The sequence below is a fragment of the Anomaloglossus baeobatrachus genome, chromosome 9, assembly GCF_048569485.1.
Source record: "Anomaloglossus baeobatrachus isolate aAnoBae1 chromosome 9, aAnoBae1.hap1, whole genome shotgun sequence".
NCBI lineage: Eukaryota > Metazoa > Chordata > Amphibia > Anura > Aromobatidae > Anomaloglossus > Anomaloglossus baeobatrachus.
Genome location: NC_134361.1, coordinates 138,927,090 through 138,953,573, shown reverse-complemented (window position 1 = coordinate 138,953,573; position 26,484 = coordinate 138,927,090). Strand labels below are relative to the sequence as shown.

The 26,484-nt window shown below is 47.6% G+C and overlaps 1 protein-coding gene across 1 annotated transcript in view; it reads left to right on the top strand.

Annotated features, from left to right (window-relative positions):
- Positions 1-7,985: 7,985 nt before the first annotated feature.
- EFNB1 (ephrin B1) overlaps positions 7,986-26,484 on the top strand; it is a 71,013-nt gene continuing 52,514 nt past the window's right edge. The window contains exon 1 of the mRNA XM_075323997.1: positions 7,986-8,373. Within this exon, the coding sequence (XP_075180112.1) occupies positions 8,267-8,373 (107 nt within the window). The 5' untranslated portion in view covers positions 7,986-8,266. The remainder of the gene's footprint in view (positions 8,374-26,484) is intronic.

Genomic DNA, 26,484 nt, shown 5'->3' with positions numbered 1-26,484 from the left:
GATTTCCTAGTCCCAGAAAAGTGAATGAGAAGATCCCTGAAGTCTCATGCACACTTTTTCTATATTTTTTCTTGGAGTTTTGCAGCAGACTTAAATATGCAGAATATCAATACTTTCAGAATTTTGCTGTTAATTTAACCCATACAAATGGGAAAGCCCATTAAAAACGCATCAAAAATGCATGAATATTATGCAGTGATTTTCCTGCCAACACATCAGTATTTGCAGCGGATATATCAGCTGTAAATACTTATTGTGTGCACAGTCCCTTAAACAGGATTATGGGATAGTCCAGCACTATATGTCCCCTCTCCACAAGGCAGCTCCCATACAGATCCATGAGACCCCACTATACCCCATATGCCCCTGATTTCCTATGGAAGCATACAGAGGGTGTTTTCTGTGTTTCAGATGGAAATGGTCTGGGACAGGCCCTAATAGATACCATATTACACAGGTATTCTTCGGACTAAATAATGACATATTAGATTCATGTTAGTAAAAGTCTAAGAAATAACTAAGTACGTTTTTGGAAAAAGAGGTGACACTGTGTCCTAAGGAATTACTGCCTGAGATGAATATACAGTCATGGCCAAAAGTTTTGAGAATGACACGAAAATGATATTTTCACATGATCTGTTGCCCTCTGGTTTTTAATTGTGTTTGTCTGATGTTTACATCACATACAGAAATATAATTGCAATCATATTATCAGTACCAAAAGGTTATATTGACAGAATGAGTTAATGCAGCAAGTCAATATTTGCAGTGTTGACCCTTCTTCTTCAGGACCTCTGCAATTCTCCCTGGCATGCTCTCAATCAACTTCTGGATCAAATCCTGACTGATAGCTGTCCATTCTTGCATAAGCAATGCTTGCATTTTGCCAGAATTTGTTGGTTTTTGTTTGTCCACCCGTCTCTTGATGATTGCCCACAAGTTCTCAATGGGATTAAGATCTGGGGAGTTTCCAGGCCATGGACCCAAAATCTCTATGTTTTGTTCCATGACCCATTTAGTGATCACCTTTGCTTTATGGCAAGGTGCTCCATCATGCTGGAAAAGGCATTGTTGGGCGCCAAACTACTTTTGGACAGTTGGGAGAAGTTGCTCTTGGAGGACATTCTGGTACCATTCTTTACTCATGGCTGTGTTTTTAGGCAAGACTGTGAGTGAGCCGATTCCCTTGGCTGAGAAACAACCCCACACATGAATCGTTTCAGGATGCTTAACAGTTGGCGTGAGACAAGACTGGTGGTAGCGCTCACCTCTTCTTCTCCTAATAAGCTGTTTTCCAGATGTCCCAAACAATCGAAAAGGGGATTCATCTGAGAAAATTACTTTACCCCAGTCCTCAGCAGTCCACTCTCTGTACCTTTTGCAGAATATCAGTCGATCCCTGATGTTTTTTCTGGAGAGAAGTGGCTTCTTTGCTGCCCTCCTTGAAACCAGGCCTTGCTCAAGCAGTCTCCGCCTCACAGTGCGTGCAGAAGCACTCACACCAGCCTGCTGCCATTGCTGAGCTAGCTCGGCACTGCTGACAGTCCGATTCTGCAGCTGAAACAGTTTTAAGATACGGTTCTGGCGTTTGCTGGTCCTTCTTGGGAGCCCTGGAACCTTTTTGGCAACAATGGAAGCTCTCTCCTTGAAGTTCTTGATGATGCGATAGATTGTTGACTGAAGTGCAATCTTTGCAGCTGCGATACTCTTCCCTGTTAGGCCATTTTTGTGCAGAGCAATGATGGCTGAACGTGTTTCTTTAGAGATAACCATGGTTAACTGAAGAGAAACAATGATACCAAGCACCAGCCTCCTTTTAAAGTGTCCAATGATGTCATTCTTACTTAATCATGACTGATTGATCGCCAGCCCTGCCCTCATCAACACCCACACCTGTGTTAATGGAACAATCACTAAAAGAATGTTAGCTGCTCCTTTTAAGGCAGAAATGCAATGATTTTGAAATGTGTTTTGGGGGTTAAAGTTCATTTTCTTAGCCAATATTGACTTTGCAAGTAATTGCTGTTAAGCTGATCATTCTTTATGACATTCTGGAGTATATGCAAATTGCCATTAGAAAAACCTAAGCAGTAGACTTTGTAAAAATTAATATTTGTAGCATTCTCAAAACTTTTGGCCATGACTGTAATTACCTGTATACTGTTCAGAAGCGATTTCTATGCCCTATATGAGTACCCATAGGTGCATGAACGCTCTCACTGCCCTCGCAGCTTCCTCATGAGTCATCTCCTTCACACAGTTGGGCAGTGTCAGACGTATTTTTCAGTTATAGAGTTTTTTCACATTACAGTGGATGCACAGTACCATGGACACTTGCTTCTTTCTTAGGCCGGTTTCACATTTGCGTTGTTTTGACGCAAACGGAATCCGTTACTAATGTAGTAATGTTCATTTATTTACAGCGTAAGCGCGACACCATGTGGACACATGCGGGTAGTGCATGAGGCATCCTGTTGCGCTACCACTGTAAATAAATGAACTGTGGTACATTAGTAACGGATTACGTTTGCATCAAAACAAGGCAAATGTGAAACCGGCCTTATCTGAGATTAATATAGCTATTCTAAACACTGACGCGTTTTGATGACAGGGTTTTGATGTGGTGGTCCTTCACCCACACATTCATTGACCTAGCTGTGTGGCATGGCGTATTGTCCTTTTCAGCTTTGTCCAACACCTGGTCGTCTAATGGTTAGACGGAGACCTGGAGAGGCGTACAAGCCACGGTGTCTTGCACCCACTGTGAAATTTGGTGGAGGATTGGTGATGATCTGGGGATGCTTCAGCAAGGCTGGAATTGGGCAGATTAAACTTTGCGAAGGACGTATGAATCAAGCCGCATACAAATTTATCCTGGAAAATCAGTTGCTTCCTTTTGCTCAGGCAATGTTCCCCAACTCTGAGGACTGTTTTTTCCAGCAGGACAATGCGCCATACCACACAGCTAAGTCAATCAATGTGTGGATGAAGGACCACCACATCAAAACCCTGTCATGGCCAGCCCAATCTCCAGACCTGAACCCCATTGAAAACCTCTGGAATGTAATCAATAGGAAGATCATCAAACAAAGAAGAACTGCATTTTTGCACCAGGAGTGGCATAAGGTCACACAAAAGCAGTGTGAAAGACTGGTGGAAAGCATGGCAACACGCATGAAATCGATGAATAAAAATCATGGTTACTCCACAAAATATTGATTTCTGAACTCTTCCTAAGTTAAAGCATCAATATTGTTGTTTCTAAATGATTATGAACTTGTTTTCTTTGCATTATTTGAAGTCTGAAAGCAATGTATTTTTGTACCATTTTAGAAAATGTATTACTTGGAAATTCGGAGACGGGTAGTCAGTAGTTTATAGAATATAAAACAATATACATTTTCTCTCAAAAATATACCTATAAAGAGAAAAATCAGAAAAACTGAAAATTTTGCAGTGGTCAATTAATTTTTGCCAGAGCTGTATATGGGCTCAGTGGTTAGCACTGCAGTCTTGCAGCGCTGGGGTCCCGGGTTCAATTCCCACCAAGGACACCATCTGCAAGGAGTTTGTATGTTCTCCCCGTGTTTGCGTGGGATTCCTCCGGTACTCCAGTTTCCTCCCACACTCCAAAAACATACAGATAGGGACCTTAGATTGTGAGCCCCAATAGGTACAGTGTTGCCAATGTATGTAAAGTGCTATGGAATTACTGTAATAGCGTTATATAAATGAATAAATATATAAACTATATATATATAGCGTAGTTACTCCAAGGTAGAACATTGTGGATTGAAGAACTAACTAATGATTATTGCTCAGTGTTTGGAGATAATACCCTAAACATAGCAATATCGAGGTGACCCCATAATGTGGCAAAGTGTGAACAATGTCAGAAAAGTGGCTTCTGAGCGCACACACTAAGTGTGGTAGCAGAGAGACAGTCACTGGGTGATTGGAAGAAAATGTGAGAATTCTGGTTTCCTGGGAACTGAAAGGTGAGAGGACACATGAGAGAGATCACCGGTTGCCTATTTAGGGTGTAGAATAACAAGAAGCTAAACTAACAAGTTTACACAGAGCTGAAAAGAGCTTTCTCATTGTGCAAGGAGCAGAAAGGAGCAAGACTGAGGGGAGGGGACAATGTGCACAAGTCAGGAGATGACCTGGCCATTGTCTCTTCACACTGGGACCTCTGTGAGGGGGGAAATGGCTGAAATAATGTAGTGTCAGTGAAAAGAGACTACTTCATAAACAGAGAGTGGCCCACCCCAAGGGAAGGCACTGGGCCATAAATCAGATTATCACCCGCATGGTCCCTTCAGCTACGCGGGGCCTCTGCCCTTCTCCCACCATAGCCCGATGCATAAGATCATGTATTAATGTGCTGTACAAAGACAAAACTGGCGCTTTCAGGACAAGGTATTTGGTGTTTTTTACCTCAGTATTTGTTGCCAAAACCAGGAATGGTACAATCAGAGGTAAAGTGTAATGGCAGCACGGTGGGTTTAGCTACAAATACTGAGGTAAAAAAACTCCCCAAATACTGAATGTGTGCACGTGGCCTTAGGCTGCACAGCATATACTGTGGACTTTCTGTGCCAATATCCTGATGGAGAATCCAGTGAGGTTATCGTCACAAGACAGTATGGCCCGAGAAAAAAAGCAAGGGAGCCACCAAAAACACAAATGTTATTCAGCTGGGCTGTTCTCATACAGACTGAACGCCAGCCTGAAAATAATGCAAGGCTGAATATAATGTCAGCCTGAATATGCCAGCCTGAAAATAACGCCAGCCTAAATATGATGCCAGCCTGAAAATAACGCCAGCCTAAATATAATGCCAGCCTGAAAATAACGCCAGCCTGATTATAACGCCAGCCTGACAATAATGCCAGCCTGAAAATAATGCCAGCCTGAATATAATGCCAGCCTGACAATAATGCCAGCCTGAATATAATGCCAGCCTGACAATAATGCCAGCCTGAATATAACGCCAGCCTGACAATAATGCCAGCCTGACAATAATGCCAGCCTGAATATAACGCCAGCCTGACAATAATGCCAGCCTGAATATAATGCCAGCCTGGTAATAACGCCAGCCTGAATATAATGCCAGCCTGACAATAATGCCAGCCTGAATATAATGCCAGCCTGAATATAACGCCAGCCTGACAATAATGCCAGCCTGAATATAATGCCAGCCTGGTAATAACGCCAGCCTGAATATAATGCCAGCCTGAATATAATGCCAGCCTGGTAATAACGCCAGCCTGAAAATAACGCCAGCCTAAATATAACGCCAGCCTGAAAATAACGCCAGCCTGATTATAACGCCAGCCTAAATATAATGCCAGCCTGAAAATAACGCCAGCCTGATTATAACGCCAGCCTGACAATAATGCCAGCCTGAAAATAATGCCAGCCTGAATATAATGCCAGCCTGACAATAATGCCAGCCTGAATATAACGCCAGCCTGACAATAATGCCAGCCTGAATATAATGCCAGCCTGGTAATAACGCCAGCCTGAATATAATGCCAGCCTGAATATAATGCCAGCCTGGTAATAACGCCAGCCTGAAAATAACGCCAGCCTAAATATAATGCCAGCCTGATTATAACGCCAGCCTGATTATAACGCCAGCCTGAATATAATGCCAGCCTGAATATAATGCCAGTCTGGTAATAACGCCAGCCTGAAAATAACGCCAGCCTAAATATAATGCCAGCCTGAAAATAACGCCAGCCTGATTATAACGCCAGCCTGACAATAATGCCAGCCTGAAAATAATGCCAGCCTGGTAATAACGCCAGCCTGAATATAATGCCAGCCTGAATATAATGCCAGCCTGAATATAACGCCAGCCTGACAATAACGCCAGCCTGAATATAATGCCAGCGTGGTGTGGTCTCCTCCGTGTGTCTGATGTGCACACCTTGTGTTCGATATGGACCAGCTATAAGCAGCTGTTATACATTGTGACCATTACTATAGGAACCAGAATGTGGTCTGAGAAATTATATTTATTGCAGAATAATCAGCCGTTATTTCTGGATGAAAATCAGACTTTTTATTCACTTGTGTGAACTGCGCCCAATCCACCCCCAGCAGAGATGTCTCCACTGTCCGCTTCCTGCTGTGCAGATCTCGTGCACAGAATTTCCCGGCTGATTTTTCCACCCCCACATCTTTTTTTTTTTCAACATGGGAGTCTATGGAGAATACATCTGTTTGTTTTTTTTTAACATGGGAGTCTATGGAAAACGGATCCGTTAACGGATTGCTATTTATCTTCCATTTGAAACGGATCATGTAAGGCCCCTTTCACATTGCAGTTTTCTCTACGTTCACAGGTCCCGTCGGAGGATCCATCCGAACCACCCCTCCCCCACTCTGCAAAGCATGTTCCAGACGCATGCGCCCGACAGGGCCATTCACTGCTACGGAGCGCACTGCGTTAGCGTGTGCTCTGTTTTGTGCCATTTTTTGCACATATACGTTTCTGCAGATGGACACCCGAACGTAGTCCACCTATATGTGCAAAAAATGGCACAAAACAGAGCACACGCTAACGCAGTGCGCTCCATAGCAGTGAATGGCCCTGTCGGGCGCATGCGTCTGGAACACGCTTTGCAGAGTGGGGGAGGGGTGGTTCGGATGGATCCTCCGACGGGACCTGTGGACGTAGAGAAAAACGCAATGTGAAAGGAGCCTAAGAAAAAACGGATGGCTAAAGAGCACTCCATTAATGCAGAGGTCCCCAACTCCAGTCCTCAAGGCCCACCAACAGTGCAGGTTTTTGGGATTTCCTTAGTATTGCACAGGTGTTAATGTAATTACCTGCCCAGGTGCTGGTTCCAACAGCAGTGCAATGCTAAGGAAATCCTGAAAACATGCACTGTTGGTGGGCCTTGAGGACTGGAGTTGGGGAACCCTGCATTAATGGATCCATTCTCCATAGACTCAAATGTTAAAAAATGCATCCGACCGATGTTATTTAATAAGGGACAAAAAATATGTTTATAAAACTTTTTTCCCAACAAATCTCTGCTGGATCCGATCTCACGGATGATTACACGCGTGTGGACTCAGCCGCATCTTGTGCACAGATTTTGTTGCAGTTTTTGAGCCAAAGCTGTACGTGGCTCCAGCAAGAAGCGGCGTCCCCCGTGTCCCCGATGCTTGTGAGACGGGCACAAAACAGCACCAAACCCGTCAGTCCGCGGCGCTGCAGAGCGTGGGGTGTTAGGCTGTGTCCACACTTTGCTTTTCACCTGCTTTTTTGTGGCTTTTTCAACTGCAGCGTTTAATGCCAAAATGGATGTGTTCTGCTTTTGAAGCAAAGTCTATGGGAATTTGGGTTTCTTGTCTGCACTATGCAGTTCAAAATGCTGCCTTTTTGTGGCACAAATTTGGGCAAAAACTCAGCTTTTCAAAGAAGCAACATGTCAATGGTTTTTGCCATTTGGGTTTTGAACTGCAAAGCTGAGTTTTTGCTCAAATTTCTGCCACAAAAAGGCAGCATTTTGAACAGCATAGTGTGAACAAGAAACCCAAATTCCCATAGACTTTGCTTCAAAAGCAGAACACATCCATTTTGGCATTAAACGCTGCAGTTGAAAAAGCAGGTAAAAAGCAACGTGCGGACACAGCCTAACTGATACACGGAGAGTTCCCGACCACTGAACCCACTGTAATCTATGCAATGAAGGGCGAAGTAGCGGGTGGCGGATACTGTGCGGACGCTCCCGGACGCTCTCCCTCCGCTCCTCGGACTCTAATGCACGGTGAGCGCAGCTCCTTTCCTTTAAGGGGCGTGTCTTTGTGTCAGTCACGCCTCTCACCATGGACGAGGCGTGGCCTGGCACAGTATCCTCATTAGATTATTGTCATTGGTTGACGCTGGCTCGTGCAGGCCACGCCCCCAGGGGCGGGGGTGATGCGAGCGGCGGGCAGCCTGTGCCTCAGTTTGAGCCGGGCGGCTGCAGGAGATAACATCGTGGCTGCTCGTCTGTCATCGCGGAGACGCTGCCCCGGAGTGCGCACTGGGCAGGACACGGAGGACTGTACCGCTGGAGGTTACTGTGTGTGGACGGTGGCATGGAGCCGTGACAGCCCCGGGACTAGGGGATTACAACTCAGCGCTCCGGCACCAGGGGATGGGCAGCCTGGATACCTGACGGTGCTTTGGGCGGGTTTACTGATTGGACGGGGAAAGTTCGGATAGTCCGGGACTGCACGGTGACCCCAGCCGGGAGTTGGGATGAAGGGGCTCCGGCAGCTGCTCGGGCTCCTGCTCGCTCTGTGCCGGGTGTCTGCGGTGCTCAGCAAAACCCTGGAGTCGGTGACCTGGAACTCCCAAAACCCGCGGTAAGGAGGCAGCTCCGGAGAGTCACCTGCCCCAGCGCCGGGCACATCACCCCTACTGCTGCCCTCTGTGCCTGCCCCAGCGCCGGGCACATCACCCCTACTGCTGCCCTCTGTGCCTGCCCCAGCGCCGGGCACATCACCCCTACTGCTGCCCTCTGTGCCTGCCCCAGCGCCGGGCACAGCACCCCTACTGCTGCCCTCTGTGCCTGCCCCAGCGCCGGGCACAGCACCCCTACTGCTGCCCTCTGTGCCTGCCTCAGCGCCGGGCACAGCACCCCTACTGCTGCCCTCTGTGCCTGCCCCAGCGCCGGGCACAGCACCCCTACTGCTGCCCTCTGTGCCTGCCTCAGCGCCGGGCACAGCACCCCTACTGCTGCCCTCTGTGCCTGCCCCAGCGCCGGGCACATCACCCCTACTGCTGCCCTCTGTGCCTGCCCCCAGCGCCGGGCACATCACCCCTACTGCTGCCCTCTGTGCCTGCCCCCAGCTCCGGGCACATCACCCCTACTGCTGCCCTCTGTGCCTGCCCCCAGCTCCGGGCACATCACCCCTACTGCTGCCCTCTGTGCCTGCCCCCAGCTCCGGGCACATCACCCCTACTGCTGCCCTCTGTGCCTGCCCCAGCGCCGGGCACATCACCCCTACTGCTGCCCTCTGTGCCTGCCCCAGCGCCGGGCACAGCACCCCTACTGCTGCCCTCTGTGCCTGCCCCAGCGCCGGGCACATCACCCCTACTGCTGCCCTCTGTGCCTGCCCCAGCGCCGGGCACAGCACCCCTACTGCTGCCCTCTGTGCCTGCCCCAGCGCCGGGCACATCACCCCTACTGCTGCCCTCTGTGCCTGCCCCCAGCTCCGGGCACATCACCCCTACTGCTGCCCTCTGTGCCTGCCCCCAGCTCCGGGCACATCACCCCTACTGCTGCCCTCTGTGCCTGCCCCCAGCTCCGGGCACATCACCCCTACTGCTGCCCTCTGTGCCTGCCCCCAGCTCCGGGCACATCACCCCTACTGCTGCCCTCTGTGCCTGCCCCCAGCTCCGGGCACATCACCCCTACTGCTGCCCTCTGTGCCTGCCCCCAGCTCCGGGCACATCACCCCTACTGCTGCCCTCTGTGCCTGCCCCCAGCTCCGGGCACATCACCCCTACTGCTGCCCTCTGTGCCTGCCCCCAGCTCCGGGCACATCACCCCTACTGCTGCCCTCTGTGCCTGCCCCCAGCTCCGGGCACATCACCCCTACTGCTGCCCTCTGTGCCTGCCCCCAGCTCCGGGCACATCACCCCTACTGCTGCCCTCTGTGCCTGCCCCAGCGCCGGGCACATCACCCCTACTGCTGCCCTCTGTGCCTGCCCCAGCGCCGGGCACAGCACCCCTACTGCTGCCCTCTGTGCCTGCCTCAGCGCCGGGCACAGCACCCCTACTGCTGCCCTCTGTGCCTGCCCCAGCGCCGGGCACATCACCCCTACTGCTGCCCTCTGTGCCTGCCCCAGCGCCGGGCACATCACCCCTACTGCTGCCCTCTGTGCCTGCCCCCAGCTCCGGGCACATCACCCCTACTGCTGCCCTCTGTGCCTGCCCCCAGCTCCGGGCACATCACCCCTACTGCTGCCCTCTGTGCCTGCCCCCAGCTCCGGGCACATCACCCCTACTGCTGCCCTCTGTGCCTGCCCCCAGCTCCGGGCACATCACCCCTACTGCTGCCCTCTGTGCCTGCCCCCAGCTCCGGGCACATCACCCCTACTGCTGCCCTCTGTGCCTGCCCCCAGCTCCGGGCACATCACCCCTACTGCTGCCCTCTGTGCCTGCCCCCAGCTCCGGGCACATCACCCCTACTGCTGCCCTCTGTGCCTTTTCTTGTTGATGATGCCCATGGGTCTGTGCCCGACACGTCATGTGTATGGTGGGGGTGATGTGCATATCATTCTGTGTAGAACTCTGCCTATACTGGGGTTGGCAACGGCTGGATTATCAGAATACCTGTGTGGGTAGTGTGTGTGGATAGGTGCTGCTGTTTATCAGTGCATGCTGGTACTGTGCCTGGCACTTGGCTAGTCCTGCTGTGTACGTGGTGTTTTGTGGGTGCTGTGTATGTCCAGGGTGGTTACCTGGTGCTGTTGGTCAGTGACTGGGTTATGTAGTTGGTACTGTGCATTAGCACTGACTGTGCACGGTGGTGTTTTGTGTAGTAGTGTTAATGTGCGTGGGCAGTTTACTGGACCGTCTTTCGGGGCTTTGGGCACTGTTTGTACTGGCAGTCTATGGGGTACTCTGCTGCGCCTCTTCTTCCAGGCCTCAGACTCTTGACTCCTAGATGAAGGTAACTTTTTGGGAACTTCCTCGGCTTTCCTGTGGCAGTCAGCACAGAATCTGGGGGACGGTGGCACTGAACCTATGCACGGGGCTCTGTGTCGGGGTCCAGCAGCAGGATAAATATTTCATGGTACAATGTGAACTGCGCTCTTCACAAGGAGAACATGTAGAAGGATGTGCTGAAAGGTCACTATTGTCTTTACCGGCCGGTGCTGTCACCTAGTGAGGGTGGTCTTTGTCACATCATGGAGGCTATGGTGGGCTAGTAAAGACCAGCAGATAACCTCGTCCTCCTTCCTTCATGTGAAGAGGCCTGTTCGTCATGTACTTTAGTCACACTTCATTCCTATCCACACTCCAGGACTGACCTCCGCTGGAGATCTCTAGATTACTTCTCCATTATCCTATTTTGGGTCCAGACTTTTGGTTTATTACTTTTTTTTTTTTTAAGCCCGATCAATTTTTTTCATAATAAAAGAATGAGGTTTTCTCTGACAAAACTTGGCTGCTCAAGACTTCTTCTCTTGTGGAGAGTCAGCAGAACTTCAGCCTCCTGTAGTTTTCTATTGTCCTACCCATTAGATGGCATTCGGAGCCTGAAATAGCCTAGAAAGGCTGCAACCTGCGAGGGAACTGATGTGTGCTGCTCTGTCAGGCTGACCTTCATGTGCCAGTGGCCTGCCTGGGTGGAAGAGAAGGCACCAGGCTCCTATGCGTGACATTGACTGTATTGGTGGTTTCATTGCCTCTTTTTTTAGTTCCCAGGTCTTAGTTGACTTTTTGGTCGCCGATAATGTTCTTTTCCGATTTAGGTACAAGGCTTGTGAGCACAGTGCCCCCCGCTAATCCCATAGAGACATACATTATATTGTATACCATATGTGTCTGATGTTACAGCCTTGTGCAGAGGCTGCTCTGTGTAATGTGCAGGGTGCGCCGGGAGGGTCTTCTTGAAAAGGGTCTTTGTAAATAGCCTGCTGGAAAATAAACTTGTGTTCTGCCAGAGGGAGCCATATCCAGCCGGCAAGGTGCCGCTCTGTGGTGCGCGCTGTGAGCTCGGCAGGCTGGGTGTCTCCTGGGTCTGTCGTTCTTGACTAGGGCTATAGACGTTCTGTAGATGGGAACATATACTGGGGGTTTATCCTTTCACACCATGCACGCTGATGGCTGAGCAGTCAGAATCCAACACCCGTCATACATGATGGTATATGACTCTGCAAAAATAATCTCCAGATTTGATAATACAGAATAAAACCAAAACACCATTACTTGTAGAGTTAAAAAAAATATAACACCTTGTCTGTACAGAGACCGGTCTCCCCCGGTGTCCAGAGGACACATTATGTGAGTGGGAAGATGGAGAAATTCTACATTCTAATTTGTGACTTGTGGATTACAAATTATACGTTTCTTGGGCTTTACCCAGGATGTATGGACGTCTAGAGGCGCTCGTCAGATGTTAGAATCAAGGTTTTATTATTCATTTTTTTTTTTTCCTGCACTTGCATTATTCCTGCCATTTCAGTAACATAATGCATCTCACGTGCCTAGAATTCTGACTCTACGTGACAATGGTAATTGGTCAGGCTGGGACTTGTCTGTTCCATTATCTCATAGGACGGGAGGATCTAATAGGCCATGGAACGTAGCCTGTTTATTATTTTGTGAGATTATTATTGTACTAGGTGTATATCCCATACATGGAGAACGTTCAGAAAACATGTAGTGTTCATCCAGGGCACAGCTATGGTGTCCAGGCCGGACTGTGCGGCGCTTAATGTCATTATATCATTATATATATATATATATATATATATATATATATATATATATATATATATATATATATATATATATATATATATATATATATATATATATATATATATATATATATATATATATATATATATATATATATATATATATATATATATATTTGTGCTATATCTCTTTTTTTTATTTTATTTTAAATACGCGTAATAAAATTGTTGTTCAGATTTTCTGAAGTTCCCTGTCTTAGAACAATAGCGCAGTAATATCATGAGTCCGTCTAAATTGGTATTTATATTCATTAATGAAGCTTCATTATACCTAATTAAGGTGAAGGGCTCTGACAGCAGGAGGATCTGCCATAATGACTTCACTGATCCTTACAGGACTGGGGAGCCTCTTCCCAAGACTAAAGTGAATGGAAAGTCACTCGCTTCACATGAGTTCGGAAGAGTCTGAAAACGATCTGCTGTGCTCTGTTATACGTGTGTATAGTATGTGTGCATGTATGTAAAATATATATATATATATATATATATATATATATATATATATATATATATATATATATATATACACACAAACACAGATCTGAATATATTTGTTTTATATTTTGTATACAGAAACGTTTTTGTGCAATTCACTTTTTTTTTTTTTATTTTGTTACTTTATGAAGTTTCTTGAACTTGTTCCAAATAGTTTGGCTAATTTTGTCCTTGTTAGACATGTAATCATAGCTTAATGTATAAACTACAGTTTCTTAGAACGATGTTTTTCTGTCTCGGGTGTTGCTTGCATTGCCTTTTTCATATCTTTTGGCCAGTAAGCCGCCTCCTGGCTTTTCTGGGCTGGTAATGCTCGTGTTGGTGCTGGTCTAGATTGGACATTGCTCCACTTTGTCTGGTAGCTTTACTATGTGGTTTCAGAGCACAGAGAACAAATACTTTTATTTTCAGTTCTTCTGTATCCTGTGGGTTTTATCCAAATCTTTAGGCGTGGCAGATTAACTCTCTCCTTCCCACGGCCATCGAGAGTTACTGTCTTCAGTAATTGGTTGACAGCTGTAAACAGGGGTTGATATGCGGCATGTGGTTTTAAAGAAGCGGTGACATTTCTGCTGCTTCAATGCTTTTGCTTTACTTGTGGTAAATCAGACAATAGTTGTCTGGTAATTACGCTGCTGCGCTTGCAAAAGAATTGCGAGAAGAGTGGAAGGTTCTTGTCCCGAGCCCTGACTTTCTGCACGTTCTCCCATACTTCCCTGACCTACAGATTTATATAGCAGTGTCTGTTTCTCTGTTTTGCATAGCAGCAAAATATAATGGCCTTCAGGACCGACAGATTCCTATTCACGTGCCTCTTGCAGGTACAATTTCCCACTCATCTCTAGACTAAATGTAATACAGCTCCTCGGGGCATAACGTGCCCACCTCCTGTAGAGCTCCTTCACTAAGGAGATGTGACAGGTTCTGGCAAGCAAATGCTCCATGTGGGCACTGTTCAATGGCTTCCCATGGGAGCTGCTGTTTGGGTTTTTTTTTTGTTTTATTTTGGTGGGGTTTCGGGAAAATGAATGCTATGATGGGAATATTCCATAGTTTCTGAATTGTTGTAGCACCCCTTCAGTTTGCAGACTGTTGTGATCGTCTGCTGCCGTCTCCAGGCAGGCATCGGACTCCTTATTTAGCTTTTCTTGTATTATTTTAGGTGTTTTCTCCCTTTGGCATTCATTCTATCTGTTTTACTTTCTGCTCTGCTGAGTAAGTAATTATACCTCTGGCAGTGTACACTATTCGGTGCTCGTCTTTCCTTATTTCCATTGGGTATTATCTCCTTCAGGCCAGGGGGAGCGGATCACTGGAAGTCTAAATTTGTGAAGCACCTTCTATTCAGAGAAATGTGGCCCAGCAGACGTAAACCAGAGAGCTGCTCCTGTCGGTATAAATTGCTCCTGATTATGTATTGCTGAGCAATGTAATCCCCTCTGAGAAGTTTGTCTACGTGCCCGCAATGCACCGTATGGTACTATTATGCATTAAATACTGTTTTTACAGGGTCCCACATTGCTTCACAACTTAATCTTGTTCACTAAACTGCATGAAAGTCCCCTAAAAGCCTCTTTGCCGTGCCATGGAAGCCATTTTTCAGGCTGCTTTGTATGTGAGCTTCCAGTGGAGCGTAAGTAACGGGCTCTTATGTGGGCACTGCTCCTAGGAATGTTAGTGTCCGGACCAGACATTACGTACAAGCAAAGGACTCTGGTTCCAGGTTCTCCTGTTAACCCTTGCAGCGCTCTGGTAATGTGGCACCTCACATCCCATTAATTGGTGTGTAGTACCCCAGGTTGGATTTTCTAGTCTTGTTTGTTTGAGTTTTTCTGATGTTTTATAAGTAGAGGTTCTCTATTTTCTGGCTTTGTTGGCCTTTTTACTACTCCGCACTGAACACCATATTTTAAGAGTTAAATGATTTCCTCTCCTCTGGGAGATTCTTGTTTAAGAAGGTTTCACCCTTGTTAACCTGATGTCATCCTAGCATTTAAACAGTCATTTATCTTTGGAGAACCTACAGCCCTTATCAGCATGGAGAGCATGTCCAAACATTTGCTGGGTTCCCGGCTTCCCTTCATGCCCTCCTCTAGATCTGGAATCATTTACAAATCAATGTATCTGAAGGTCTAGTCTAAAGCAACCCCCCTTCAGTACATTTATGTATTTAACCGGACCTCTGCAAGATTCGGGGGTCACGTCTTGACATTATTCTTGGTTTTCAGGGAACATGAGATACGGGGTGCTCCTACGATCTAGGCACAGAAGTGCCCACCAAACAACTCCTCAGATCTCCATTTCTTAGGTGTAGGAAATTGAAGGAAGGAAAGTACTTGTAGAAATTTCTCCAGCCCTAATTATCTGCTATGTTGAGAATAAAATAATTGTTGACAGAGAATTGTAATAAGGATCCTAGTGATGAGCCCCTTTCCTATAGCAGCTTGCCACTATAATGTCCCCTCTGGAGCTCCCTCACCTGACTTGCCGTAACTCTGCCTAGAAGCCCTCTGTGCCATTTGGAGAATCCATTAGGAAGACCGAGCTTCTGCCAAGAAACAAAACAATAAAACAAAGCAGCGACTTGTAAACGTGTTAATTAGTCTTGGGACTCGGCAAGCTGCACCATGGCAGATAATGAACTTTCCTGAAGAGTGTCTAGGAGATGGGGACACTGGCGCTGAAACGGTTAACATGCGTCTTTTGTTCGAGAGCCCAACACTAAGTGCATTTGTTCATCCGTGGTGCCTGAGGGAGCGGAGCTGTCTTGCAATACAGAATTTGTCACAGCAAAATATTAAACACATGAATGGAATCGGCTTTGCCCTCAGATACCCTTCATATTGTTTTTGTGCTGTGCGGTCTGTACAGTGTAGGATCTAATAAAGCCGGTTATGAGGGGCAGCGGCTCTTGGGTGGTGCCTCGGTGCAGACGCCTTGTTTTCACATGGTCTCCTATGTACGGCATTTGGTTTATGTAGAACGTCGGAAGTAAAGTTCTACAGATCTTCAAGACTGAATTTATTTTCTACAAATATTTTACTATAAAGTGAAGACAAATTGAGAATATAAATCAAGAGTCAGTAGCCATGTAAGAGAATTGTAAGCCGCTGGGAGTCCAAAAAGCTTTTTATTTAGAATTTCACCCCCCTGAACAGTTCATGGACCTGCACCACAGACGGGTTAATGACGCTGAAGCTTTGTGCAGTTTCCTAATCTACATTTATAAAGTTCCAAATCCATCCTTATAAAGCTAAACCCGAAAATAGGGATTATCTGCCGAGGCATGTTTAATAAGCCGCTTGTAGCATTTCCACCGGTTGACTATGAAGACTTTCTCGTACTGGGTGGAGCGGGTCCCATTCACTTCTTTAGGGCTTTTTATTTACTACTACTACTCCCATCGGGTGCAAGCAGTGAAAGCGGGTCTATAGTAGTCTGCCCATGTGTTGGGCGCATTAAATGATGGCGTGTCCGCAGTAATGATTCCAGAGCAGGACGCTGATCTGTTCCCCTAAGATGCCCCTGATTGTTCATGGTAATTTGGTTGTAGATGATGTGCTGTCTTTGGTAATCCTGTTAAAACCTCATCATCTATCCCTGGTTAGGGATTGTACACTTAATCCCTTTGCTGAAGAAGGAGCCAAATGGCTGCTTGTATTATTTCTCTGCTTTTTGCTGTAGCTCAGTGTACAGCCAGGCACAGGAGCTTTATACGTTTGTCAATAAAAGCCATGTAATTAACGCACTGGAACGTGTCCTGAGCTGCTCAGTCACAGCCTGTCCTCTATAGCCATATGAAAATAATTGCAGAACCTCTGGTTCTGTGACGTTGGCCACATGGACGTCAAGGTTCTGGGTCTCGCTGGGATCCATTACTGATCAGAGGTTGTGACTCCATATGACGCACCCCAGCCGACGTCTGTTATAACTTTTAAGGCTGGTGCGTATGATGTACAAATACAAACGGGGTCATTGGCTTCTATAATAATTAGCACTATGGAGCTTGCCTTATTTTTGGGGGAGCTTTACCAAGAAGTGCAGGTGAATACCCAGTCTCTTGCACCCTACAGACTGGTTTTCTCGTCTCTGTGGACATGTGACATGAAGTCTGCACAAAAGCTGAGCAGAAAACTGATACATTTCACTATTTGTACAGCTGTCGGGTCACTTGTCACCCACATGAGGTCCAGTCTGTGATCGGGGGCACCAGCCGGCTATTGAGTGCCTTCAAGGTGGGCAACCCCTGACCCACACATGCTACAATCCATTGATTATTTCTACTTCTGAATATTTCATTTTGGGTGACTCCAGAAATATTTAAGATTTGACTTGGGTTGTGGAAGTGATGGACACCAACATGACAGATAACTCCTCTCCTCCTCTGCACACTGCTGGTCGTAGTCCATCACCAGCTGGCTGCCACATCTACGCTGGATACTTCTAATGTTTGTTAAATTGGGGTCTGTTGTAATGCTACAAGCAGTCATGGGATATTCCTCCTACTCTTCAGCTCCTGGGTTTAATCCTTCCCAAGACTCTGCAGATGTCAGAGAAAATCCCCTGCTTGAAAGTGGAAATTGATCTGATGATCGGCGCTGATGATGACCTCTTAATCTTCCCCTCGCGTCTTGGAATTATTTACATTGAAAACGGAATTGTTGTGCTTGTTTTGTGTGCAAACATGAGACTATGGTGTTAGAGGGGTACATAAGGGGGTTCTGCACTTCTGTTAACATTCAGATGCATGGAAACTTAACCCTTTCTTGACCACATAACGTAAATGTACATCATATGGTTATGGAAGGTGGCATCTGCCCCAACACCTCTCTCCTGTACCACACAGCCGGCGTCTGCCCCACACCTCTCTCCTGTACCACACAGCCGGCGTCTGCCCCACACCTCTCTCCTGTACCACACAGCCGGCGTCTGCCCCACACCTCTCTCCTGTACCACACAGCCGGCGTCTGCCCCACACCTCTCTCCTGTACCACACAGCCGGCGTCTGCCCCACACCTCTCTCCTGTACCACACAGCCGGCGTCTGCCCCACACCTCTCTCCTGTACCACACAGCCGGCGTCTGCCCCACACCTCTCTCCTGTACCACACAGCCGGCGTCTGCCCCACACCTCTCTCCTGTACCACACAGCCGGCGTCTGCCCAACACCTTTCTCCTGTACCACACAGCCGGCGTCTGCCCCACACCTCTCTCCTGTACCACACAGCCGGCGTCTGCCCCACACCTCTCTCCTGTACCACACAGCCGGCGTCTGCCCCACACCTCTCTCCTGTACCACACAGCCGGCGTCTGCCCCACACCTTTCTCCTGTACCACACAGCCGGCGTCTGCCCCACACCTTTCTCCTGTACCACACAGCCGGCGTCTGCCCCACACCTTTCTCCTGTACCACACAGCCGGCGTCTGCCCCACACCTCTCTCCTGTACCACACAGCCGGCGTCTGCCCCACACCTCTCTCCTGTACCACACAGCCGGCGTCTGCCCCACACCTCTCTCCTGTACCACACAGCCGGCGTCTGCCCCACACCTCTATCCTGTACCACACAGCCGGCGTCTGCCCCACACCTCTCTCCTGTACCACACAGCCGGCGTCTGCCCCACACCTCTCTCCTGTACCACACAGCCGGCGTCTGCCCCACACCTTTCTCCTGTACCACACAGCCGGCGTCTGCCCCACACCTTTCTCCTGTACCACACAGCCGGCGTCTGCCCCACATATTGCTGCCATTGCTGTTTATTCATTTAAATATTGTCAATCACTATTTGCATTCAAAAGACCGCTCCTATCGGCCCTCTGTATTACGTTTCTGAGAAACAAAATGAAAATTTACACCATTCACCCCCTCCTTTAACCATTTAAGCACTAGAGCGAAAAAAAAATTGCCTTTGTCATGTCCATAAAAGTCTGTTATGGTAAAATAAATTTAAATCTTATGTAAAACACCGAAAAAAAGGTCAAAGCACAACAGCTTTTTGGGGGGAGGTGGGGGGTTCTATGTACCGTACTCTTTTTCCACAAACTTTTTTTATTACAATTTATGCCAAGATGATGGCAATAAAAATGTAAGCTCAGTGCATGACAAACAAGCACGGCTCCATTGATTGAAAAATAAGTTTACAGCTCTCAGAAAACGGGGACACATTTTTTTTATTGATTTATTTATTTATTTTTTTTTATTCAGTGTTGTCGTGTTTTTTTTTTTTTTTTTTTTTTTTTTTTTTTCTTTACAGCAATCTTTCAACAAAAACAAACCCTTTTAGTTTGGTATTAGGCTATGTGCGCACGTTGCATAAATACATGCAGTTACGCTGCGCTTTGTAGCGCAGCGTAACTGCATGCGTCCTGCGTCCCCTGCACAGTCTATGGAGATTGTGCAAAGGCCGTGCGCACGTGGCGTTTTAGAGCGCAGCGCTTCGGCTACTGCCGAAGCGCTGCGTTCTAAGTGACATGTCACTTCTTTCCTGCGCTTTGCCGGCAGCTCCTGCTCTGTCTATGGGAGGAGCTGCAGGCAGAGCGCATGGAATCGGCTTTCACTACGGACATTTCTGCAGCGATTTAAAGCGCACATGTGCTCTTCAGATCGCTGCAGAAATTTCTGCAGTGACTGTACGCAACGTGCGCACATAGCCTTACTGTTATCATCCTTGCCTGAAGAATAATTCTTGCCACATGCCAAATGCAGTAAAAGAAATAATGGTGGAATAGGGTTTTTTATATAAATATTTCAGTACATTACATGAAAGTGAATAGCGTCATTCAAACCTACAAAAATAAGCCGTCATAATGCCTTATATTGATGGACAAAAAAATGCGGGTCTTGGGACAAGGAGTAGAGTCCAAAAATGTAGTTTCTCAGTCGTGAAGGGGTTATTGTAATTGCTAGGTCTTCACAACAATCATGTAGAAGTTGTATAAAGTTAGTAAGGCGAGGGATTGTCAGCAGTGCACCTCGGTTGGAAGACCAGCAGTAGAATACATTGGTAATCTGCAGGAGAGGTTGTTTCTTAGAAACATTGCTATGGTCCCTCCGCAGCACATAAACTGCAGCGATCAGCAGCGCGAGTGATTCCATACTGCTGCTTCATAGAGGTCAATGGGAAATCAGTTGTGCCATAGAAACATGCAGTTTGAGGGGAAAACAATGACTGGTACTGCTGAAGAGTTGCATCATGGCTGCTGCATGAATATTAGGTCTAGTTTACCACTTAGATCCTAATAGTCCTTATTCTTTTAGTCAGTTTGGCTCCTCAGTGTTACGGATGATCAGCTGCATGATAAAGCCTTTAATATTAATGTGTATATCACAGGACTAGTTTGTATCATCCTTAAACCCTTCAGGCGTCCGTCTCAGTGCGGATTGTGTTCTCTGTATGCACAATTTCATCTGTAAAGGAGTGTTACAGAACCATTAACAGGTATTTAAGCCCTAACAAATGTCTCTGCTCCTGAACCCTGCCTTGACACTCTTCTTTCGGGGCATTAATCAGACTGCACGTCTTTAAGTCTTGCATATCTTCCACTTCTAGATCGAGTGTGCCGGCCTCTTTGTCTCCAGCTATTTGCCTCTATCCATGAGCCATGACAGGTGTTCACCTTGTTTCCATTATTTCCATCACTAAGCGGCCCCATATTGTGTGGTGTAATGGATTTATTGGCTCATGGTTTTTCTCTAATTGCCCTGATTCATTGCATAGGTAGGATGTGATCTGTGGTGAGGCGGCAGCAGCCATGTTCATATATCACACGTGGAGTGTGCACGCCCGGTTACCTCAGAGGCCTGACTGCTCTGTACAGGCTTAGTGTCCCCATTGTTTGTGCTTATTGCTCATTGTTCAGGGCCGTCCATACCTGTGAGCCATGCTGTCACAGCTGTAGGATGGCTTCTAGCCTGGCGTCTGAGGATTTGATTTTTTCTAATGTCATTTTGAGGCACTTGGTTAAAGGGAACCAGTCATCAGATTCATGCGGCACAAGCCAGGGTCAGCATGACATCGGACATGGCTGTGCGATTGCAGCCAAAACACTACGGCGTTCAGAGGAAACCTTGCACACTCTGGCATGGGACTTTTATCTCAGCTGACTTGTCCAAGGCAGTTTTTCCCTTCCCCACTCCAGTAGACTGACCGGTGTCTCCCGATCTGTGTACATAGGTAGCCCCGTCAGTCAGAGATTTGGGTGGGGAGACTGGCCTCGATCTGATAGGCCCAGACACTTTCCAGCTGGCTTGTGAAGTAGGTTTTCTCAAAAATGTCATGGTGTATTCACACGGCCAGTGTCCGATTTCATTAATGCTGCCCGAACCTTTAAACTTTCTTTGGAGCATCATTCTGCCTGTTGGCCTTCAGAGCTGCAGTTCCCTGTCACACAAGTGGCCTGCTATTCCTGAAAACGACCGTTGTGCAGCCTTATTTTCCACCATCATCTGTGAAACAAGTGCCCAAGCACTCGAGGCTCAGGCCAACACATGACCGGAAAAGTGACATGAAGACACCCTTTTGTTTCAAGTAGTAAGACAGGATGGGAGGAAACGCACGGGAAGACTCTCCCCATACAATAATAGGCTGCTTTGCAGCGCTTCCCACTTCCATCTTCTGACTCTTTCGATGCTGGTCTGCAGGCAGAACAGTGGACACAGTCTGGATGTGGGAAATCCTTTTGTAACATTTTAGTTTCTTGGCTAAATATTTAAATCTTTTCTTTCCAAGATCTTTCCACAAGCTCCATAGACTGTGAAGACGTAGGGTTAGTACCGTAGTCCTGAACCCCTGATGCAGGCTTCCTGCCATACATCTGCCCAGAAAGGTAACCATGCTACTCCACCATACAGTGCCCAGGAGACCGGTGCCCGGGGCCACTGTATGGCGGCCAATAGAAGCATAAATGTACTGTGAGCTCAGTAGCAAGCATCTCGATTCTTCCAGGCTCTGGTGTCCTAAACTCAGGCATATCCCAGGATGTGGACTGTATTTAAAGCAAGGTAATGGTTCTATAGGGATTGTCCATGACTGGTGGTTTAGTATCAGGTCCTCCATGTATAGTGTGCACAGGAATGACTGCCAACCTTGTGCACACTCAGCTTTTGGATGTTCATAGTAGGCCACATGCATAATGTTAAGAACATTGGAAATCCAATCTAACCTATAGTCAGAAATTGATGCGAGCCTGTCGGTGAAGGCTGGAGGTGACACGTACCATCTGACACAGGCTCCACCATATCTGGGCCACCGCGTGCTCCCGATAACTATCCACACATTGTCACAACAACCTGTTGGTCCAGACACTGTCTGATGTCGGGGGGGCTCTTCATCTGTTCACTGCCAGGGCTATTTTAGGCCCCAGTTCTTCTGATCTGTAGATCTCTAAGGCTATGTGCGCACGTTGCGTACTGTCCCTGCAGAAATTTCTGCAGCGATTTGAACAGCACACGTGCGCTTCAAATTGCTGCAGAAAAACTCTAATGAAAAAAAAAAAGCAGATTCCATGCGCTCTGACTGCAGCTCCTCCCATAGACAGGGCGTGGGATGCAGGCAAAGCGCAGGAAAGAAGCGACATGTCACTTCTTAGAACGTGCGCTTCGGGCAGCAGCCGAATCGCTGCGCTCTAATACGCCACGTGCGCACGGCTCCTGCACAATCTCCATAGATTGTGCAGGGGACACAGGACGCATGCCGTTACGCTGCGGTGCAAGATCACAGCGTAACTGCATGCAACTACGCAATGTTAGCACATAGCCTAATTGTTTTCTGTGAGGTTTGCTCTGCCCTTTATCCTCTGCACCCTGTTCCTGTAGCTTTAACCTCTGTGTTCTCTCTTGTCATCTTTTTTTAATTGCAGTTTGACAAAATAATCTGTGACGCGCTGGACTGAACGGCCGCACTCGGCACTTGTGAACTCCTTCCAATCTGTGCTTGTCATACATGCTCATTACTTCCATTTATGCTGAGAGCACAATCTGTGGGCTGGCGATGACGCATATATAAAAGCTGTAGATCAGGACAGAACACGATCCGTTGTGTACGTGGCCTCTGCTCAGGGGAGCGCTTGGTCTTGCTGCTCGGTGGTTATGGCCTTGTGCAGGGAATGCCATGTTTTTCAGTGGTTTCTCCAGCAGAGGGCTGTCCAGACACTTCTACACAAGCTCCACAATGGCCAGGGAGCCGCGGCACACCGCTCAGATCAGGGTTTCTTATTTAATTTTATTGTCTTGAAAAATTGCATTGTGAAACTTAATTGCATAGATTTATTTTGAAGACAAAGGGCGATCACCCCAAATATTGATGTGTCTTATTTCTCTTGTTCACTCTGCACTTTTTCAAGTGATAAATATAAACTATTAACAGTCCTATATTTCAATGCATTTTTCCCCACACCTGCCTAAGTTATGGCCAGAAATCTGTGTATGTGGACATATATCGAATGGCTTTCCTTCTTTTGCTGGGGTCGGCACGGCTTACTTTTCGTCTTTTGTCCATATGTGCCCTGCTTTGATGTAGGATACACTACAGATGAGTGGAATGTTCGCAGCGGTGGAGATGGCGGTGCTGACCTTGTGGGAGGCAGTGACCTGTCTAGGCCATGATTATATTACCTCAGGCAGGACAGTGCTTGACACATGGAGGAGGGGAGCACATGAGATCAGTTAGATAAGAATTCTCCCAGGGGTGCAGTGAGAAATGTCTGCACCTCTGGAAGAGCGGACTGTGGTGTAATGAGCGCTTTGTCCACTAGAGGGCGCCAGGGTTTGTTGTGCGCTGAGGTCTCCGTTCACCTGGCTCCTCGCTGCTCACATCCTTATAAACGCCTCTGATCATTTGTCTTGTTGTAACACAGCATCCAGCCCTGGGAGAGGATCCAGGGAAGTGACAGCATGTTATGATGGTGTTACAGACAGACTCCTTTCATGTTCCCTAATGGGCCTGCTGTCTGTTAAACTCATTACCACGACCCCCACCCTCCTTCCCATTTCTCTCATTTACTTTCTTGACTTCTTCACTCCCTCTTTTCTTGCTTTTTATGACCCCCTTTCGCCTTATTTGTCTTGTAACAATAATTCTGAGTTAGAAGTTGGAAATATTACGCAGCTAATCAGCGCCAGGAATTGTTCTTTTCTGCGTGCTTGGCCGAGCGGGGAGATGTCTTCTGGGGGAGGTCTAGTGTGGTCTGTAACTGCTTTATTTTCATATGGCCGTTAGCCGCAATGCTGCACAGCTTTTAGGGGTGAAGTGAATGTACAAGTATCCCTTTTCGTCTGTAAGTCATCTGAATGAGTGCGCGTTCCCTCTGTCCCTTTGCTGTACACCCTTGTGTTGTCCGTGCCTGTTTTTTTTTTTTTTTAGCGTATGTTTCGTTAGCTTGAAGGCTTTCATTTTCTGCACTGACTAATAGACGGCTCTGCTTCCTCGGTACAGATTTGGCCTAGCTGTGGTCCAGTTCTGAAGGAAGTCTCCCTCTGGGCATGGGAGTGTCTTGGTCTTCCCAGGATTCATTCTTGGCCTTCTTTTATGTGTCTGGTAATCTATCCCAGCTGGGCTGCTGTGTGGAATCCAGCCTGCTGAGCCTCCTCGCCTTTCTCACTTTTGCCTCAGCTCTTTGTTCCTCTGCTTGCCGCTGCCTGACTCAACAGCTGAGGGGTTTTGCTACAAAGAGGGGGAGTCGTGTAGTGGAGCGCCCAAAGTGACCTCTCTAACTTGCTGTGTGGATCACCCCGGGGAAGGTCCAATGTGCTTTCTCAATCATCTTCCATCTTGTATTTTTAACGTTCACCTCCCATTTAGATTAAAGGTTAAGATGAGGCATTAATTGCTCAGTGGAGTCAGTCATGTAGGTAATTACCGTCCTGTACCGCTGTCATGAGTTATATCCTCCTTGTGCTGTTGCTCTCATGCGGCACTTGTGGTTAGACGCTACAGAAAACACCTTCTGGGAGTCTTATTCAGCATATGTAGTCTTATTAGAGAGCACCTATTCCATCCAATACACCAACATTTGTCTCTGTGCAGAGGATGTGCGTGTATGGTTATATCGGGGGCACCGATTTTATATGCAGGTCCTAAAAGCCATCTTGATCTCCACACTCCCCCATGTGTGCTGTCAGAGTAAAGGACTGTCTCCATGGTGGCCTTATGTTGGCAGGCTCCATAATGGATTATCTGCATACACATTGTGTGGACTTGCCTATAGTCAATCTTTTTGCTATTAAATGGAACCTGTCAGGTGCAATATGCACCCAGACCCACAAGCCGTTCTGGGTGCATATTGCTAAGCTCTGCCTAACCGTCCCTCTATCTAATAGCATAGATAAAGGGATCTTTAGAAAAAGTATTTCTACAAATCTTTTATAATTTGCTAATGAGTGCAGGGACTAGTCCCAAGGACGTTATCACCCGACTAGTCTGCCCTCTTAGCATGTTAGCACGCCCACAGGGACATACTAACATGCTAGTCAATGCAGCATCACCAGCGGTGATACATGTACCTGTGTTCGCTGTGACCACACTTCTGAATGCCCCGCACTTCTGGTCATGCGCAGTATGAAGTCGGGTGTACGTGTCCCGGCCTCAGAAAAGTCTACTGCGCATGACCAGAAGTGCTGAGGATTCCAAAGCGTTGTCACAGCGAACACAGGTACATGTATCGCCACTGGTGACGCTGCATTGAATAGCATGTTAGTACACCCCTGTGGGCATACTAACATGCTAAGAGGGCAGACTAGTCAGGGGATATATAACTCCCTTGGGACTAGTCCTCACACTCATTAGCATAAAGTAAAAGATCTTTAGAAATACTTTTTCTAAAGATCTCCATCTATGCTAGTGCATACAGGGATGGTTAAGGCCACGTCTCACTAAGCGACATCGCTGCTGAGTCATGTTTTTTGTGACGCAACAGCGATTTTGCTAGCTATGTCTGTGTGGGACATCCAGGAACAACCTGGCCCCTGCTGTGAGGTCGCCGGTCGTTGCTGAATGTCTTGGACCATTTTTTGGTCGATGCTCTCCCGCTGTGAAGCACACATCGCTGTGTTTGGCAGCGAGAGAGCAACGATCTAAATGTGCAGGGAGCCGGCTTCTGTGGATGCTGGTAACCAAGGTACACCGGGTAACCAAGCAAAGGCTGTATATGTAGCACCCACGGGGCAAGGGGTTAACTTTACTCGTTGCCGAGACTAGCGATGTCTGATCAGGGGGATGTCACGGGTCGCCCTTGCCCGATTACGTGGCCCCGAGGTGTACAGTAAAAAGGAGGGAAGGGTGAATATGGTGGGGATTTGTCTCGATGCCACCTGCGGTATGCAACCAGGGAATAGCCGCCGCTGCTGTCGCTGTCCTCTGGGGCAGATGTTTATAGCAGCTAAGAGGTTTCTGCTCCCCACAGGTGGAGCGGGCCCCGGGGAGGATGATGAGGGGAATAGTCATGGCTGGCACCGAAGCGCGAGGCGCCGGCACGGACAGGCGGACACAGT